We start from the raw sequence: 19,078 nt of genomic DNA on the forward strand, positions 1-19,078 counted from the left end.
TAACAATCTGCTATAGAATGGAGAAAAATCGAACTGTGTGGAATTTTGCTGATTACTAAGAAATTTACCTAGAAGTTGTTAAAGCGTTTAACCTTGATACCTTAGTTAGTTTTAATTTGTTTTAACTATAAGGATAAATGGAATAAAGAGTTTTCATAATGGGGAGTTCACCCTCCAAGCAACCGTCTCCAGATGACAAGGTCAAAGTTCAAGGTCAGTATCACCAAATACGTCATCTAATTAATTAAATGATAATTAGATATGTCTGATAATATCGGATGGAAGCCGATGCCCGATATTAAGTGGTAGTATCGTTTGTCGTCCGATAATATAGGTTGGTATCGGCGCCGATTCGATAGCAAACTAAAATGCGATTTTAACCATGATTTGATCCAATGCAGAGATTCCACCGTGGAAAGGTAAATTTGTCAAAAATTATCGATTAACAACTCGAGGCAACCAAATTTATCAACGCTAAAGCAAAAAATGGACCTAATAATCAGGAAAAAAATCGTTAACCATTCAATTTCAACTATTATGATTGGTTGACTACAGTAATGACGTCATTTGGGATCAGATCGCGATTGAAAAATCGCGTTATACTTTGTTACAGCTGGTTGAAAAAACAAATTACTAAAAAGTTAAAAAGGGATGAGAACAACGTCTCAAGCTTATAGCCCCAAATTCACAACAGTTAGTGACGTAATATTGGTTCCTTTTCCCCCCAGACCCGGGGGATCGGCTGACCCTGGCCAAGCTTCCGGCCCGGGCGTCCCGGTTCCAGCGGAACTTCAAGAAGGACGAGCGGATGAGAGCAGCGTGCCAGGATTCCGAGGATTTTGTGAAACAGCTGCAAACTTACTACTCCAAGTTCGTGGTGAGTGGAGGACTTGGAGGCAGACTTGGATCACCAAGTTTATTCAGCGTTTAGAATTAGATTATAAATAGTTCATCTTAAGTTTTCTTGAATTAGATTAGAATTAGAATTACCAAATTCTCACAAAAACCGAATTTCAACTAGAATTACATTTGAATATTTACAATCAATCTCATTCAAATCGAAAAGTATTCTAATAAGAATGTGAATGGTCAATATATTGATGCTAATTTTAATTCTTTTAGCACAAAATATGCTTTTCAGACTGTGAAAATTACGTTCCAACCAAAGAGTTTGAATTCAAATTCTTTGTTTTGACTAAGAGACTAAACATGCCGTTGGACAAAGTAGGATTTTTGGTAAAATCCGAATTAGATTAGAACTAGAATTAGAGCAAACAAGCAATTCACAAATTAGATTATAATTAGTCGCATTCTGCTTTAATTCTTTGAAAAAAAAACTAGAATTATCTAGTTTTCCAAGCCTGCTTGGAGGCAGTATTTTCGTTATACACCGGGAACCTTCACAGGAACCGACCGAAATCAGCCGCGCAATTAAGGATTTTTGTGCAACTTGATTGGAATATTCTTAAATGGTCAACTGGTTTCGGTAACTCAACTGAAGGCCTACACTCTCATATGATGCGTGTTCCGTTGTTATAGTAAGACTTCCAAAAGGCTAGAGGGCTGTCGTACATATTTGTGTATGAACGTTTATGGCAGTGGTTATCACACATTTTTAGCTTGCGTCACAGTAAAAAAACATTATTCGCGGCGCATTTCGTACAAAACCATTATATTATAACTTGACATTCGCCCTTGATAGTTAAAACAGCTTTTTGTCCCCCTAGCGGAAGGCTTGCACTAGGTTGGGCGATGAACTGGCGGCGTTAGATGGCGCTGTGGAGGCGTTTGTGGGTTACATTCGAATCGCTACAAACGATGGAAGCTGCTTCCCACCACAAGAACAAGAAGATAAGTACGTCATGTTGTACGTCACTGTGACGTAAGCCTAATACGTCACTTGTAAAAAAAATAATTCGAAGATAATATATGATTTGTGTTGAGAAAGTTTTTTGTTTATTTAGTTAAAGTTGCTTTAGCTTCATTTTGATATTTATAATTTTTTCAAGACTTATTTATGTGAGTTTATATTTCTAAGGGTGAACATGTCTTTAGGCAAAAAAAAATTAATCATAATAGGCTACTGGAAACATAATTCAGAATCGCGAAATAAATTGCAATTATGTATAATAGTCAAAAAATATAATAGTCAAATCCTTTTTTGATCCCCGAACAGTTGCCTGACTAATTTTGAGGGTGCTGTGAAACGCATGACGCCTTGGGCTAAACTGATTTCAAATCCACGACATACTAGAAACATAATTTCGGTTCGTGAAAAAATAATAACTCTAGACGTCCACAGAGCAGCGAGTAGGTTCCTGCTGAGCCAACTGATCGTGGCTCTCAACTACACAGACGCAAGTGATCGCTTCGGTAGAGCTCTGGGGAGGAAAGGTTTGATCAATATGCTCGTGAAGTTGCTCCACAAGTTTGCGAACCAACAAACAACTATAGACACGTTTAAGGTACAACGACTGGTTGTTACTAAAGTGAGCCTTGTTATATATACACGCGTAAAACAATGTTGTTGTTTCGGAATGTGTATATACAGCAAAGTGTCCGATAATATCGGATCGGAGCCGATACCCGATTACATTCAGTAGATTTATTTAAGCTTTTAAGCGATCCGAACATTTTTTACGTTGGAAATTATTTCAAAGAAATGGTAAGCAACAAATATGACCAGAAGCTTTATTATTATTCAATAGGTTTCTAAGCTTTCCACCGTTTTAGATAATTGTCATTGTCTTTAAACGACCAAAATTTACTAATTTTGAAGGTAACAGAACTGACATTAACTCGTACCGGATCAGGCGCCACGCTTCCGCCCAAAATATCGGGTAACGGAATAAAATGCGACGCTAAAAATGGCAAATCAAATATTGTACCCAAAGAATTGCAAACCATAAGTACTGTTCCCCTATTTAGTCGCTAACATTAAAGACAAAAAATTAAGGCCAAGGTATGTGTCGTTGCCAGGGCAACCAGACGAAGCTGAGTTGCATTATGGGAATCCTCCAAAACTGTGCGAAGTTGAGCAACAACCTGAGGTACTTCAAGCAAGCTGGTGGTGTGCAGACCATGGCCTGGTATATGGAGAACGCAGGCCAACTAGGACTCAAGGTGGCTGACAAAAACTTGTAACATATTAATTATCAACAACTCAGCTGTAACGGACGTAACTGGTGAACCAGGGCTGGAAGTAGACTTGTTTTCTTATTGGAACGCATAAAAATTTTCAGAAATGACGAAACAAAGTTGAAACTTATTGAAGCTTCTATTTTGTTTGTCAAATAATAGCAAGGCAGAAAAATAATTCTAGTTAAAAAAAAAACTGTTGTTAATCAATGTGAGCTAGACATCGCTAGAGGTGAAAAATATAGGAAAAAAACTGAAAAAGATTTCTTCATAAAATACCGAATTAATGAGAAGAAATTCAAATGCCATTTACAACGGGAGTTCATGTGCAAACAGGCAATTTTGCTATTTGTATAATGTCAGCCAGGCTTATATATCTAATTTGGCACACAATGCGCCACGAACTATTCTGTAAAAAAAATTGGGCCACGGAAGAAAAAAGTTTGGGGACCACTGTTCTAGACGAATGGTTTTGGGATGCAAATCTAACCAAATACTTAAGTTTAATGAAAATTTAAACTTTATGACGATTTAATATCAATAATTCAAACATTTGGCTTAGTACAGTTTTTGTTGCATAATTACGCATTTCCTTCGTATAACGGTGGTAATCATGTCAGTCAAGTGCGTAAATAAACTTAGTATCCGACCCACGATTGTCAGGTCTTACAGTTATCTTTTTCGGAATAACTTTACTAAACCTTTATTAATGCAAATATTCCCAGAGCAAAGTGAAGGGAACTGCTGTGCTTGTTTTATCGCACATCGCTGGTGAAGAAGATAATCACATCATACAAGCAGACGACTCTATCATTAAGTGGCTTACTTCTGTAAGTAAACACTCATCTACAGAACATCAGATATTTTAGCTTGAGCTGTAGCAACAAGAACATTCAAAATATGATGACTTGAACGTTTTAATTTTTTAAGGCGGCAAACTGTTAGTGTAGTAAATGAAACTGAAAATCTAAATGCTATAAAACTGCGCGATTTTATTGCGAGTGTACTGTTAATGCAGGGGTTCTTAAATTTTATTTACCGCGGACCCTAAAGAACTTTTTTGCTTCGCACGGACCAGCGAAGGCAAGAAATATTTAGTGATGACGTCATAATAGAAACAGACTTCAGAAATTTGCTGTTTTCGGTCCAAAAAAAGTGAAATGAAATAAAGTTCAAATATATATTCAGTGCAAAAACGTTTTGTTTTTAACTATAGTCTACTCTTTTCTTTGAAAAATATTTTGCTTGAATATACACTAATAGTTCAATTAGGCCTTCATGGACCCCCTAAAACTGGTTCACGTACCCTCAAGGGGTCCATGGACCCCAGTTTAAGAACCCCTGTGTTAATGGGAGGTAGGCCTACTTCGCCTAATGGTTAAATTGATTTAAATCAAGGATTTTCACCTTTTTATAAATTTAATCGTCTAAATTCAACTCTAAAACAAACACATTTTTAAAAACACAATTAGTTTTAGATTCCGCCTTTTGTGTTATACTTTGTTACCACAGGTTGACAATTTTTAAATTATACATCAAGTTTCAGTAAAGCCTTAATGGACAATTATGCCTTAATATTGGTCCACGCATCCCCGGTTCACCGCTTTAATAAATTTTCTTATTTGAAGCGAAGTATTTTCAGCATCGGGAAGCTTCGTTTCGCCAAAAATATCGAACTAGAAAGTATGGGCACGTCAATTACAAGACACACACAATCCAATTAATTCTTGTGCTGTATCCACCTTAGAACGTCCGTAAAGCACTTGCAATCCAATGATAATCTGGAATCAAATTTCCACTTTATAACATAGGAAATATTTTCTTTAAACCTTGCAGGAAAGGTGGAAAACCACTGTACTAGAGAATCAACTTACCCTTATGTTGTATCCACCTTAGAACGTTCGTAAAGCGCTTGCAGCTAAACGCCACCGATCTTTGGGCTTCACGGCAGTTGAGCTCGTGGTTGGACTCGCCAAGTTGGCGGGAAACGATATGAACAGTGACGTCATAGTCGATTGTGGCTTGCTGGAAAGTTTGATCAAAATGATGGAGGAAGGTGGGTGGTGGATCTAATATCTCTAAAAAAATCATTATTGTCTTTTACTTGAAATGTTATAACAAGGGAAGTTAGAAATCAAATTTCGGCGCTGATCTAGAATCCTGCAACATTTTCGTCCGGGGCTTTTATTGCTAACAATATTTGGTTTAGGGCAGGGGTTCTTAATCTTTTTTGTATGATTTATTCTTTTAACAAAGATGAATATCAGATTTACCCCCAATATATAAAGTGGTTCGTATGTATTAAAAAAACAACGAAAGTAACAAATTACATCAGTTATATTTAGTGCGAGGGCTGTCCTTGTTATTGTGGCAACGAGTTGTTCAATGGTAAAGTAGTAACTAATGCACAACGAATATTAGATTCAACTTGTTAAGTCGGTTTCCTGCTTTAGATTTGATAGCAAGCAATGCAGAGAAGCCGCTTCGCATAATTTAGTTAAAACGGAACCACAATATTCAGAGCTTAAATACTTCTTGGATTTACCCCCTTAAACGTGTAAATTTACCCCAGGTTAAAAAAGGCTGGTTTAGGGTGAAAGTTTGGGTTCGGGCGGTTTTCATTTCTCCCTTGCAATTTCAACTTTGACAACTTGTTCCGTTACTGTGAAAAAGTGACCAGCGCCAGCATAAGCTATCTCGAGTTGAAATTTCCACACATAAAATATATTAACATTCAATCGTGATCGATTATAACAAAGAGCGTGCATTATAAAATCCACTGGCATATCGTAAATAAATCATTTTTTGCCGGCTAAAAAACTGAGTAAAACAAAAAATACGGCAAAGTCTTATCTTTGAAATACCTTTGGTGATATAGTTTGTTTTCATTAATTTAGGCCTTTTAAAGTTTGCCAAACTAATCCAAGATGGCGGCAACAATAAAAATAATTCATTTTAAACATGTTCGATCCTTGGATGACAACCTTGCAGATTTAATTTAACATAAAAGTAAAAATATTTTTTGAAAACATCAGAATTTCCTTTTATTTTGCATTTTACTGAAAACGCTTTTAAGTTAAAAGTTTTTCAAGTTAAAATGATTCTATTGATTGTTGAGATATTTTTAACAACACTTACATTTATTGCAGGGAAACCACACTCGAAGTTGACGGCAGTGAACGCAGTTTGGGCGCTATCTTTCACAACCAAGAACAGGAAGCTGTTTAAAGAAGATGAGAAGTTACTTGAACTTCTGCGAACTTTATCAACTGATGAAAATCCGTTAGTATCAAAAAAAAAAGTGGTATATCCTCTGTTGACGTTTAGTATCAAACAGAATGTTGTACCAGAAGCCTTTGAACCTTACGATAAAAAAAATGATAAAATCCTTAAATGATGTATCTTATATTTGGCCTTAGTACCAAAACAACAATTGTTGCACTGGGAGCATTTAAACACTATTATTAAAAAAATATAAAACAAGGTTTAAAAACTTTTACCATTGTGAAATACTTAATAAGTATTAATTATTTAACCCATTTCTAACAATGTTAACTGCAAACAACTAATGATAAAATAAACAATTAAATGACAAAATAAACAATTAATAAGCTCGAACATATTTTGCTAGTAAGATTTCATTGTGAAGTAAACATTTATTAATATTTCCCGCTAATAACAGCAGATCCCCCCCAAGTACAATAACTATTCCCTGTGGAATGCACTGGACATAAAAAGACCAAACAAAGTTTAACTCATAATTTTAAATACACAGTCTCATTATTATTAGAAGTTAGGAATAAACATATCACTTCACTCACACTAAAATACTTGATGGAAAACTGATTCCCTTAATTTTCTTTCAATTCCATCATAGGCACTTCCTTACATGTTTAACTTTTGGATAATTGTTGTCTGTGGCTCAGTTGGTAAAGATGGTTTCAGTTTAAATGCAGTTTTAGGTGAAAGCTTAAAAGAAATGCATTTTTTTTTATTTTTTTAGGAAAATAAAGGCTTCAGCAAATGGTGTTTTGTGGGTTCTCCAAGATCAAGGAAATGTAAGTTGCAATAATTTACAGAAAACTTTGGCACAAAATACACAGAAAACATAAACAATAGTGTTAAAATACCACTACTTAAGAAAATTTGGTTATCATGGTAGATGTTAAATTTATAATAAATTAAATAAACAAATTCCAAATTTAGATTCAGTTTAAAAAATAAGCTTTTGTTTCATTTAAAGGACCAATTTAAATATGAAGATTAACTTATTCCATCCACACTAAATGCCCAAAATATATAACATATGTTAAAATTACAAGAAACATCATGTTTTTATGTTTTGTTGCAGAATGGAGACTTAAGCAACTCTCATGTTATGGTCAGCTACTCTTGGGATAACCAGAAGCTGGTTGCACAGGTTTGTTACATCACAATGTGGCATTGTTACATAAATTGTGTTTGAAACATAATAGTTGGGAGTAAGTGAAACGAATCTTCAGTTTTTCACACATAGGTAACTTGTAAGTAAGAAATATGTTTAACTATTATTTTGTTTGAAATAAACATTAAGACAAGGCTACAAATAAAAAATAATTTTGCAATTTGCATTAATAAAAATACTGCTTACTGGAAACTTTAAGGTTTATATTTGGTGATTGCTAAGGAATTTTATGATACCCCACATTTTTCACTTAGATATGGAATTTAAATCACAGTAATAGTTGGTAAAACTGTGTACTTACAAAAGAAACTTAAAAAACACTTAATAAGCATTCAAAATTTAGTTTTTTTAAATAAATACAACTAACCTCTTTCACAGATCAAAGAAAATCTTGAATCAAACGGATTCAACGTTTGGATGGACGTGGATCGAATGGGGGGAAGCACCTTACAAGCGATGGCTGATGCTGTCGAACAATCTGCCGTTGTGTTGGTTTGTATGTCGCAGAAGTACAAGGACAGCCCAAACTGCAGGTTTAAAACTAGTCTTTGTTATATTGGTTTAACTAGGGATTGAAAAGTCCAAAGAAATTGGACAAGTAAACCTTTGTAATTTATTAGGACATTCTTTTTTTATAGAACTAATTTTATTTTGGATTTATTTGAAATCTATTTATCTTGACTCTATTTTAATTTTATTTTTATAGGAAAATAAATAAGTAAGCAAATGTCCAATACATAACTTTTAAATTATTGTCATAATTAACTAAAAAATAAAATACAGCTGAAAATCAATTAAAAAAATAAAAGCGCTTACTAATTAATCAATGTATTTACTTTAATTATTATTTACTTACCTTTCTTATTTTATTCAAAAAAAATTATTAGATAAGCAAATCACCATAAAGACAAACCAATAAACTAGTTTCCAACTAATAATTGTAAAATTTATTCATCATATGTATCTTAGTTGCTGATAATGTAGCAAAATAAATAAGACAAATGAACAGGTTTTAAACCATTTTTGTCTTACTTTTTGTCACTGCACCAATGGTCACTTTGTAAACTAAATAAAAAAAAAAATATATTTAAACACATTACTGTTGGGGCTTAGTAGAATAAACAAATAAATAAATTCATCAGGAAAAAGCTTTATTTTCAACATGACAGAACTGAAGGTGAATACGCTTACCAACTGAACAAAGATGTCGTTCCAATTAAGTTGGAGGAAGATTATTCGCCGGATGGATGGCTCGGTAAATATTGAGCATGCATGTTGTACAGTCCACATCTGACAATAAGTTGTTGCATTGATACTCATTCGATATAAAGATGGTATGAACCAATCCAATTCCAATGAAAAGATGTCCAATGCAGCACTTTCTACCTTTGAAATAAATATATATTTTCAAGAAGCAAATATTTTGTTTACAATTTAAAGAGCAATAATTTTGATATTTAAAATATAATTGAAAGTGTTGACAAACTGCTTAATATGCTGCTTGGAAGATATTTTGTCAGAAAAGAACTAGTTTTAAACGAAAACAGAATATTTATTCTAAAAAAGCTAATTATGGCCGCATAACAAATTCTGCATTCCTTATTTTTCGTTTATATATTTGTTGGGCGTTTATACTTTTATTTGCAGAATTGTATTGGTAGACCAAATTTTATTTAGTTTAATTTTATTAGTTATGTTTTGTTGAATATCTGTTAATAATTAGTGGTAATTTTAACTTTATATATAAAGGAGCAATTGTTGGAGCGAAGTTTTACTTTGATTTCACAATCCAAGACCAATTTGCTTCAATGGTTTCAAAACTCGTAAAAGAACTCGGGGAAAGAGGCCGTGGTTTTGCTGGACAGGTAAAAAAAATATTAAAATCATTTCGTATTAAGGTTAAAAAATCACTTAATCAATACAACAACAAAAACCATTAAAATTAAATTTTACAAAATATGGCTATACTGCAATATTTTTACCTTGAGTTATGCCCCTCATATTCATCCACACTTTAGTTCAGCTTCGGTGAAGATGTTGTAAATCCTGGATACTCAACGCTCTTATTTGGTGACGCTGGTGATGTGGCTTCGTGGAGCGCTGGAGACGTCATAGAATGGATGGAATCTAAACAAATTAAAACGTAAGTTGAATGAATAACTGGGATTACAACTCAGAAAATTAGTTGATCGTGAGTTTAAATAATAAACCATCTTATTCTCAGGAGCAGAAATATTTAGGAAACTTCCTGTGTATACAAACATAATAAAGATAGAAGGTTACATGTTATTTGGTTCGCATAACAGAAACCAAACAAAATCATAAAAATTTCCTAATGTAAAAAATTGGGAATTTTGAATAATTTTGCTTTAAATTCCATTATAGTTAACAACTTAAGATTTTATATCAGCTTTCAAAAATAATATAACTTTTTGATTTTTATTAAATCAAACCTTAATACAGTTGTTATAGTTGCAACAAATAGGACTTCTATATTTTTGCAGTAATAAGATGAAGGACATTGATGGAAAAACATTGAAATTCCTTGCATCTATGAAAAAAGAAGCCCCTGAATATTTTTATCATTACGTCGAGAAACAATTTAAAATTACTAAGCCTCAAGATCTTATGAGGTTCATTCAAGCAATGAATGAAATAAGTTGAACGCACATTCTATTCATTTGGTCTATCACTGTGATTGTGTAGAGGGCATGATTTATTACCGACTAAGAGCTTTTGTGTTTACGGTTCAATTACGCTGTATCAGCTTATTGAGAGAATTATTGTCTACGTCTACTTGCACCAAAGTGTGAAGTGCTTAGTGGTTTGTTCCACATTTTCTCTGTGCGGTCAGCAATTGGTTTTGTGTGCTTAAGTCCGCTATCCGCTTGAAAACTATCTTTTTCTTAGCTATCGACGTGCTGTTGACAGCATTGATTGTTTGCCCGCTCTATAGTTTGAAACTGGTTGTTTGTTTATTAACTAATAAAGTTCTAATCACCAGAAAATCTTGTGGTTGGCTAACGAGTTAGATTCGCAACCTGAGGGAGTCAGAACGAAAGTGTCAATTAGAAAAACACTTTTCAGATGTGGAATATTGGTGTTTTGTTATTCAATACATAACAGACTGAAACAGTTTTTAGGTGTTACCTAACGTTATATGCAATAAAATGTACTAAAACATAAAAACTGACTTTGAATATTTGATTTAAAAATAATTAATTCAGTTTTTAGTTCAGCTTTTATTCAAGTCACCACAATACTGATCAACACCAGCAATGCCACAGCTTTAGAAAATTATTAAAAAGTAAAACTAAACAACAGTATTAGAAAGCAAGTTTAAATATTTCTACTCATTTAGAAAACAAAACAGGGAAAATCCCAATTGCGTATCTGTAGGGTTAAAAATTAGATTTTTTTTCAAGTTTGTTAAAAAATATGTCGGTCGTACAATGTACAACAGTTAAATTTTATTTAATAAATTAATCTACCAATTCAATCATATTCCAACTTCAGGATCAAAATCGCTAAATATTATTTTAATCTGTAAATGTGAGTTCTGAAAGTTTGATCTGGGATTGATTTTTCCAATTAAACTTTACCAAAAAAAGTAAATGTCAGGTTTAAAATTATTTGCTAAACAGTTAAAAAGAGCGTTTTTTTTCTTAGTATATCTTTTGATAAGATAAAATATGCAAAAAATGTAATTTATTCTCACTACAACGAATTCAACTTGTAACATTTGCAGCAAAACACAAGACGGGAAAATAATAAGGATAAGAATAAAACAGAAATGACAATTTGTATCTTGTGATATCTCCTTAATGATTTGTAATATTACACAGACACAACTCTACTTCAGTCTTAACTGCATCACTTAAAAGTACAAAAAAAAATAGCTTAAGCAGCTAATTTATAAAAGCTCAGACATAAATAAGCACAAAAAACACGAAAAACATAAGTTTAAAATATTTACTGCACCGCAACATTTCATGAAGAAATAGATGATGTTTGCGTATACAATTGTTTCACACTGAGTTATTAAACATTTTCATATTAATACGTTCAGCACATTTAGATTAATAAGTAACAAACTAAAACTAAACCAAGTAAAAAAATGATTATTTTTTGTCACAGACAATTTAAAATGGAAGTACTTTAAAACCCAAAAAGTTATGCCATTATTTCGATAAAAAAAGTATTATTTAAATAAAAAAGTGTATTTTTAACAAAATTGGTTAAATTGATTTATAAAAAGTTATTGGATGAAAGCAAATGTGAAAATGAAAAACTAGCAGCAAAGACACGATTAAAATAAATAGAACTGAAATAGGGTAAAGCAGCTGTTTAACGACCCGAACAAAAACAAGAAACAATTTCTTTTAGGCTTAGAAGCCGTAAAAACAGATGATTTTTCCAAAAAAAGGGGAATTTTGTGATTAGTTAAAATTAAACTTTTAAATACAACTAAAAAACTTACAAATAACCTTTAGATTACCAATTTAACAATTTAAAGCAAACTTTAAATCACCGATTCGAAAGCAAAAAGTTCGGGCAAAATATAAACTCACGTATCTTTAAAACAAACAAAATCTAAAAAGTCGACGAAAAACACGATTAAAATATTGCGAGACAACTTCCAGGGTACCGGGGAATCCCCTACCACCCGTGCCGCTTACCCGGGGTCTGGTCGTACCTCACCCTCATCGCTTGCGTCTCAACACGACGACAAACGGCATCTATGACGTCACTAGTGCTGTGAGAACCCCCCAGGTCGGGGGTGTGGATCTGGGGGCAACAGGTGAGTTTTAACGAAGCGGTGCAATGTCAAAAGGGTCGGGAATCAACAAAAATGAGCAATTTTACATTTTTATAGATTTTTAAGAAAGTTTTGTCTTTTAAATTTAACTTTTAAGTTTTTTTTAATTTTTATTATTAATATTTAGGAAAGTCGAACTAAAAAACACTAATTTTTTATATTTCTTACGATTAGTGAATAGTTTTCTGTTTTAGTTTTAACACTCTCCTGTCTTCAATAGAAAACTTTTATCACGTTTAATCCAAAAATTATTTTTTATGTTTTGAGATCAACTTATCACTTCTTGTAACCTTTTACGTTTAATCCAAACATTAATAAACGCTCACCCTGTCAGTTTGAATTGTGTCAACAAGCGCTTGGTTGATCAATGACGCGTACTTGTGGAGTCTGGAATAAAATACAATTTTAACGAGTTTTGTGAATTCAAAAGAGTACAGGAAGTTGAAATGCATCAGCTTTAAAGACTAACTATAAAACTACATGACTAAAACTTAAAATAAACAATAAAAGGTGATTTAAATCGGTCGTTTTCAGCCATTTCTGGACGTGAAACACGTGGTAGCTTACTAACATCGCTACATTTCATCTGGTTTTAAAAGAAATCATTTCTATCTTATTTAGTTTTTTTGAATAACCACGAAATAATTTAGGCACATTGCTTTTAGCGCTTGCTGCAGAGGTATTTGAATCTACGTTGATAGAGAAAATATAACTTGAGCTGCAATAAATCTAAACTTAAGTTGGTTTTCTAAACCCTACAGAACCTGAAAAGCTCCACTAGAGTGGTATGTACACCACAGGTTGAAAACCACTGATTTGGATGTAAACGGACAAATATTTGCTTTAATCAAAATATTCAAGAATATAAAAACGAAATGGCTCCACAGACTCCAGTAAAATATTTTGCTTATATGTACAAACTACAACGCCAGCACTCACCCGATGTACTTAAGCATGAGCGAGCTTGAGAAGATGATGGCTGTAGGGTTCGCGATGTTGAGCCCAGCAATGCTCTTTCCCGTGTTACGAGTCGCCTGGAGTTAAAACAAACACTTTGTAAATTATGCGTTGTTTGGTGGCGTGGAATAACAACCCGTTCTCAACAACAAAGTTAAAATGCATTAACAATCAGGCATGACGCAAAATGAAGTCTTAGAAAATAAGTGATATTTTTTATAAATATTTTAAAACAAATTTGCTTAAAATAAACTGCGATAACGATTTTAATCACTCCACCTAGAGAAAGCTACTTTCAGTTTTGTCAAATTAAACCAATAGTTTTTGCCTTTTTATTTGTAAGGAATAAGTAATTAAAAAAAAATAAAAACAAGGTTTAAAAAATCCCATCGCGTTCCACTAAACATAATTCAAACATAGTTATCCCTCACCGTCTCAAAGACGCGATATTTGTTTCCAATATTTGCTCCAGCCACGATTCCAGGACCTCCCACCAATCCACAAGAAATGTTGCCTGGAAAAGTTGAACAACAGTTTTCAAACAAAGCAACGTATGCGGATAAAACATTAGGTCGTGACCAAGAAATGCAGCGATGTTTAACTGGGGAAGTTCATTTTTAATGCAAAATTTATACAGTAAACTAAATGAAGGTAATTGAATTTTAACGATAAAAGTGGATTTTGCCACTCATAACCTGAGAATAATCGCGTGTTTATATTTCACAGCTTCTGTTGTTTAAGCATAGTAATGACGTCATTTGATATAGGGCCGCGGTACTTTTACTCAAAGTACCAAGTATGGGATAATTGGGAAATCTATAATATCGACGGTTATGCTATCGATACAGTTAAGTCGTTAGATAATTGTAGATTTCAGATTCAATTTTTTTATGCATCTTTGCCAACATAGAAACGAATAGCATAAACAAATAACACAAGGACAGCGGAAGGACCTTTCGCTCATCGAGTCGAGCTACCCATCCTTTGGACGTTAACGACTTCAGCCCAATATTACCAGACATCACCGCTGCAAACCACGTTTGTCTCACCGAGAATGTTGCCATACAAGTTCGGCATCACCATGACGTCAAACTGCCACGGGTTCGAGACCATCTGCATCGTCGCGTTGTCGATTATGACGTCATTGAACTCGATTTCGGGGAAGTCCCGCGCGGTTTCACGGCAACATTGAAGGAAAAGTCCGTCGCCCAACTTCCTGTGAAACAAGACGGTTCATATATAATTAAGTATCAATAACCAGAGTCCGGTCAGTAATATAAACCCCAGGCTCTACAGCATGTATTCAACCATTTACTAACTAAAATAAGGCGGTTTTGAGCAATCCACTTGTAGTATTATACCACTCAACCACCCTTACAATACAATGTGTTAAAATATTCCACCTTTGTAGTTTATTGTTTGCGGTGTTATCAGTTTCAAATTTGGACTCCGCACGCACACGTTTGGCTCATAACTCGGGGTAGTTCTACTCGGGTCCGACTCTGCATCTCTGGTCAAAAGTTAATTTATTATAAGAGACGATTCAATTGGTTTTGTTTGTGGTTATGGGAGGGGTGGAAACGCTGTTTATTTCAGAGCAACTTACGTAGCTGAAACACAGCTTTTAGGATCTAACTTCAACGACCGTATTTGGTCCCGCAAAGCCCCTTGTAAACACTGAATGTACACACAAGGATGGAACGTACATTATGTTTGCTTTGTGGACGGCTGTGACCTTCTTTCTTCCATTCCTCTTGGCGTAGTTGAAAGCGAATCGGGCGATGCGAAGCGACTTCTCGGCTGTTATGATCTTCAAACTTTCAACAACACCAGGGACGCTCTGATAAAAGAAAATTGTGGGAATCTTAATAAAAATTAGTTTTAAAAACACTTAGCCTTCTGAGCAATCTGATAAAAGAGTGAAACCGGCGGCACGAGGTATTTCAAAACGTTTATAAAAAGGGAAAACATGTCAATTTTATTGATTTTTTTCTATATTTAAGAGTTAATTTAAATTAAGTCAGTATAATATAATATACATTTGTGCTTTACAAAAAGTATAGTGGTAGTTTAATGGTGTAATTAAATTAAAATAAATATAAATTTACGCAGGTTTTTGTTGTAAAACGTGACAAATGTAAAACAAACAAGTTTATGTGACATTACATCGATTTAAATTTTTTAGAAAAATTTCATGATTTGAGACACAATTTTTTATAAAGAGCAATTAATTGGATTTAAAATCGAACATAAGACAGATTTCAAAATGTTTGGCCATGTAACTTCTTAATTTTGTTTTGTGCCTTTTAAACGTAAACCTTGTTATGAGAATAAATTTAGTTAAAAATGATTTTTTTCAAATATTGATCCAGGTTCGGTCTGTCTGCAACTTACCAAAATGACTATTTAAAGTACAACAAAGTTAGTTTCTGATTACACTTTGTACGGATCTGTAATGTTGATAATGAATTGCAACGTTATATTCTTATAATATTCTTACCTCATGTTCGAGATTGGAATATTCCCCTTCTGTGTTTTCACGGATGATTCGAATGTCGACGTTATCATGGCGTGTTTTTACACCCGGAACACTTTTTACTTTTATAACATTTGCAAATAATTCCAGCTGGGTTCTAGAAAAGTTGGTTCAATAAATATCTCACAATAAATTGCCACAGATGTAAAAACAGAGAAAAAAAAAAGAAAATAATAATATTATAATTATAGACAACAACGGTTACTAATTATAATTATAGCCAGTGTATTTGTATCATCTGTATGCATTTTTATATTCTGCTGATAAGCTTTTTATAAACTGTTTACATTATTTTAAAACCGCATGCAGAAACCTACCTTAACGTGACATTGGCAGATTTTTGATCAAAGTCTAACTTGTCAACATTTGTTTCAACATTTCCTAAAAAGCAAGAAAATTTAAATTCAAACACTAACTTTTTAAATATAACTAAATCTGCCTTCGAAAAATTTTAAACAAAAAAACATTAGTTATAATCAACTTAAAAGCATTATAGCAAAGTATTTTGAGTGTATATATAATATATATATATATATACATATGTATATACTTATTTAAAATAACATTCGTTAGTGAACATTTTATTAATCAAACATCTAGCCATAAAAGCATTTGTTCAAATGTTTCAATTTGTGAAGGTCGAACAAAAATAAATAAACTACCTTTATATACTGAAATCATACTTTTATTTATTAAACACAAGTGTTAGTTGAATATAACTCATTGTATTAGTTCAAACCATGTATTAAATTTAAGCAGAACAAGTTAGTTTGTTTCCCACCCTTGATGGCGACCTCGTTCCTCATGATCGAAGTTATCGCGTCGTTACACGAACCGGAAGCAATGTTTTCCGACGTCACGTTCACTTCCTCGAAATCAACAGGAACTCCTGTGTTTGACGCATTTATGTAAACATTTAAAAATGTGGGACTTTTACCACAATTCATAATTTATAAATAAAACAAATTGTTAGGGAAACTAAGTCAATTTACTTTTCGGAAGTTTGGCTTGCACCAAAATAGTTTATGAAAGTTCCATTTAAGAAGATTAATGGCACAATTTTTTTTATGCCGCTAAATTTCTGTTTTTCAACCAATGTAGAAACCGTAAGAGGTAACAAAAATTGAATAATCAACCAGGCAATTGACACAGAAAAATGTCAGAGCTGTGGCAAAGGGGCAAAATTTGTTTTGCCATTACTGAATAATTAAAAAAGTAGAACCTTTCTGCTTTTCGAACTCTTTGTTACACACACACACATTTGTGAAATTAACTTAAGGCGTTTTGAGACCTTAACTTTAAAATAAAGTCATAAAGAGGTCACCCAACCCATCTCAATCTACTCAAACTATTTGGCTTGAGTATTTACTTCAAGCTACATTGCAGACCCGTGCATAGTGTACTTAAGAGATAACTAGATTGTTTATAAATTAAAAAAAAAGTGATGTAATCCATTATCAAACCTCTTAATAATCTAGTAATTCTCATTTTGAGGCTCTAACTTTAAAATAATCCCATAAAGCAATTGCTTAAATTTTTTTGGCTGCCACAACTCTAGTTGTAGGGGAACCTGGTCAGAAATCGTTGGCACGAAAGGTAAAAAGTAAAAACCTGCGCAGAGGAAGACTTGCTTCACCCCCGATAAAACTTCCGGCCCGATTCCATCACCGGGAATCATGGTCACGGTCTGCCGACCACCGTACAATGCAAAGTTTCGTGATGCTTTCGATTGCAAGCCATCCGACGTGTTTAGCGATGTTATTTGACGAGTGCAAACCTAAATTAAAGTTAAAATCATTTAAAACAGAATAAATAGAAAAAAAAAAACAGAATACATAGAACAAGTCGGATACAAATTTATTTGAATAAAACATTGAATAACTTAACAACACAACACACATTAATGTATGTTAAAAACCTATACTTTGTATACAGTTGTAATTGTAAACATATATATGTACACTTAATCTATAAGTACATTAATCAGAATAAATAATGAAACAAAAAATGAAATTTTATTTGAGGCAAAATTTGTTTAAATAAATTATCAAAATTAAAAAGCCATGTCTTCTATCATTTGTAATTGTTCTTGTGAATAATTATGAACATTATAAAAGCTATAAAGCAGTTTTTGTCGAGTTATTTTAAAACAAATGTTGAACAAACCTTTTGTGCGTTTGGAGAAGAGATAACTTTCCAGCTTTGCTGAGAAGCTTTTAACAAACTTTTACTCATTTTGTTTTTAAAGTTGTTATAAATAAAACAAACTGTTTAACTTAAAATTGCTACAACAAAAAAAAAAAAAAAAAAAAAATAAATAAATCATTTGGGAGATTTAATATGTCTTTAAAACAAGTCACTAAATAAAAAACATATTTTGGCCTACTTATGAAAGGGACAATACAGAAAATGTGGCGCTGGTCTAGAATCCTACCACAAAGCGCATTATTTGGGTTAGGTTGCGGGTTAGCGTTCGGGTTAAGGTGGGTCAAGTATTATTATTAAATAAATAATATAATAATACTTGACCCACCCACACCCAAACGCTAACCCGCACCCTAACTCAAATTTGTGCGTTGATTTCATAACTGTGGTAGGATTCTAGACCAGCGCCGAAAATGTTTAACTGAAAAAAGACTTAAAAAATCTTAATAATTTCCAAATATTTACCTTAAAAAATAAGTAATTCCTAAATCTAAAATAAATTTTAACTTAATATTAAGAGCTATAAGAAAATGACCGAAGTGTGTTTTAATGCAATGATAAATCCAAAGTTGAAGTTAAACCAAGTTACTTGGTTAAATGACCGAAGTTTAACTTCTTCTCACAATTAAACTTTGTATAAATCGCCGAGAAGTTGATTTATCTAGAAAATTTCAAAACCTTTGACACACAAATTGAAATATTTACAATATTGATCAACATCAACTCACCACTGACCTACAACCGAACGTACGAAACCTAATGACGCTTTTTAATAAAATCGCGAAAACGTCGATACGGATTATGACGTCATAGTGTAAAGTTGTCCCGCATGAGTGAACACCAGAAGCGGTTTGTTTTAGCCACATGCGGAGGTAGAGAAGCGCTTGGTTTTACAAATATTTATATTTTATTTTTTTACAATGCGTTAAATGTGGCACAATTTGTTGTCAAATACTCCACGAAGTACTTTTTTTCGTTA

At 33.0% G+C, this 19,078-nt stretch overlaps 2 protein-coding genes across 2 annotated transcripts; one reads left to right on the forward strand and one right to left on the reverse strand.

Moving 5' to 3' along the window:
- Nucleotides 1-9,729, forward strand: LOC146165716 (uncharacterized). Its single transcript, XM_083381011.1, has 14 exons — nt 1-213; nt 729-877; nt 1,728-1,855; nt 2,303-2,465; nt 2,980-3,123; nt 3,864-3,968; nt 5,035-5,194; nt 6,288-6,420; nt 7,142-7,196; nt 7,490-7,558; nt 7,961-8,115; nt 8,752-8,837; nt 9,332-9,447; nt 9,601-9,729. The coding sequence occupies exons 1-14, from the start codon at nt 159-161 to the stop codon at nt 9,727-9,729; spliced, it is 1,647 nt and encodes a 548-aa protein (XP_083237137.1). The 5' UTR covers nt 1-158.
- A 1,603-nt stretch (nt 9,730-11,332) lies between these two features.
- On the reverse strand, nt 11,333-18,195 carry LOC146165717 (isocitrate dehydrogenase [NAD] subunit gamma, mitochondrial-like). The gene is made up of 11 exons (XM_083381337.1): nt 18,061-18,195; nt 17,506-17,671; nt 16,676-16,783; nt 16,212-16,275; nt 15,859-15,991; nt 15,065-15,198; nt 14,408-14,574; nt 13,790-13,872; nt 13,341-13,435; nt 12,728-12,788; nt 11,333-12,370 (listed from the first exon to the last, which is right to left on the reverse strand). Exons 1-11 carry the CDS (start codon nt 18,127-18,129, stop codon nt 12,242-12,244), a joined length of 1,209 nt encoding a protein of 402 aa, XP_083237463.1. The 5' UTR covers nt 18,130-18,195; the 3' UTR covers nt 11,333-12,241.
- Between the last annotated feature and the right edge of the window lie 883 nt (nt 18,196-19,078).

This window comes from Ascidiella aspersa, chromosome 2, assembly GCF_963924565.1.
Source record: "Ascidiella aspersa chromosome 2, kaAscAspe10.2, whole genome shotgun sequence".
NCBI classification, from domain to species: Eukaryota; Metazoa; Chordata; class Ascidiacea; order Phlebobranchia; family Ascidiidae; genus Ascidiella; species Ascidiella aspersa.

Bases quoted from the DNA above. Each gene is read 5' to 3' on its own strand.
- LOC146165717 (XM_083381337.1), bottom strand. From the start codon at position 18,129: ATGAGTAAAAGTTTGTTAAAAGCTTCTCAGCAAAGCTGGAAAGTTATC. The intron at 16,784-17,505 runs GTTTTTACTTTT...CGTCAAACACAG, and splicing joins GCAAGTCTTCCTCTGCGCAG to GAGTTCCTGTTGATTTCGAG. The intron at 13,436-13,789 runs GTGAGGGATAAC...TTTTAACTCCAG, and splicing joins AATATCGCGTCTTTGAGACG to GCGACTCGTAACACGGGAAA.
- LOC146165716 (XM_083381011.1), top strand. From the start codon at position 159: ATGGGGAGTTCACCCTCCAAGCAACCGTCTCCAGATGACAAGGTCAAA. The intron at 6,421-7,141 runs GTTAGTATCAAA...TTATTTTTTTAG, and splicing joins TTATCAACTGATGAAAATCC to GAAAATAAAGGCTTCAGCAA. The intron at 8,838-9,331 runs GTAAATATTGAG...TTATATATAAAG, and splicing joins TTCGCCGGATGGATGGCTCG to GAGCAATTGTTGGAGCGAAG.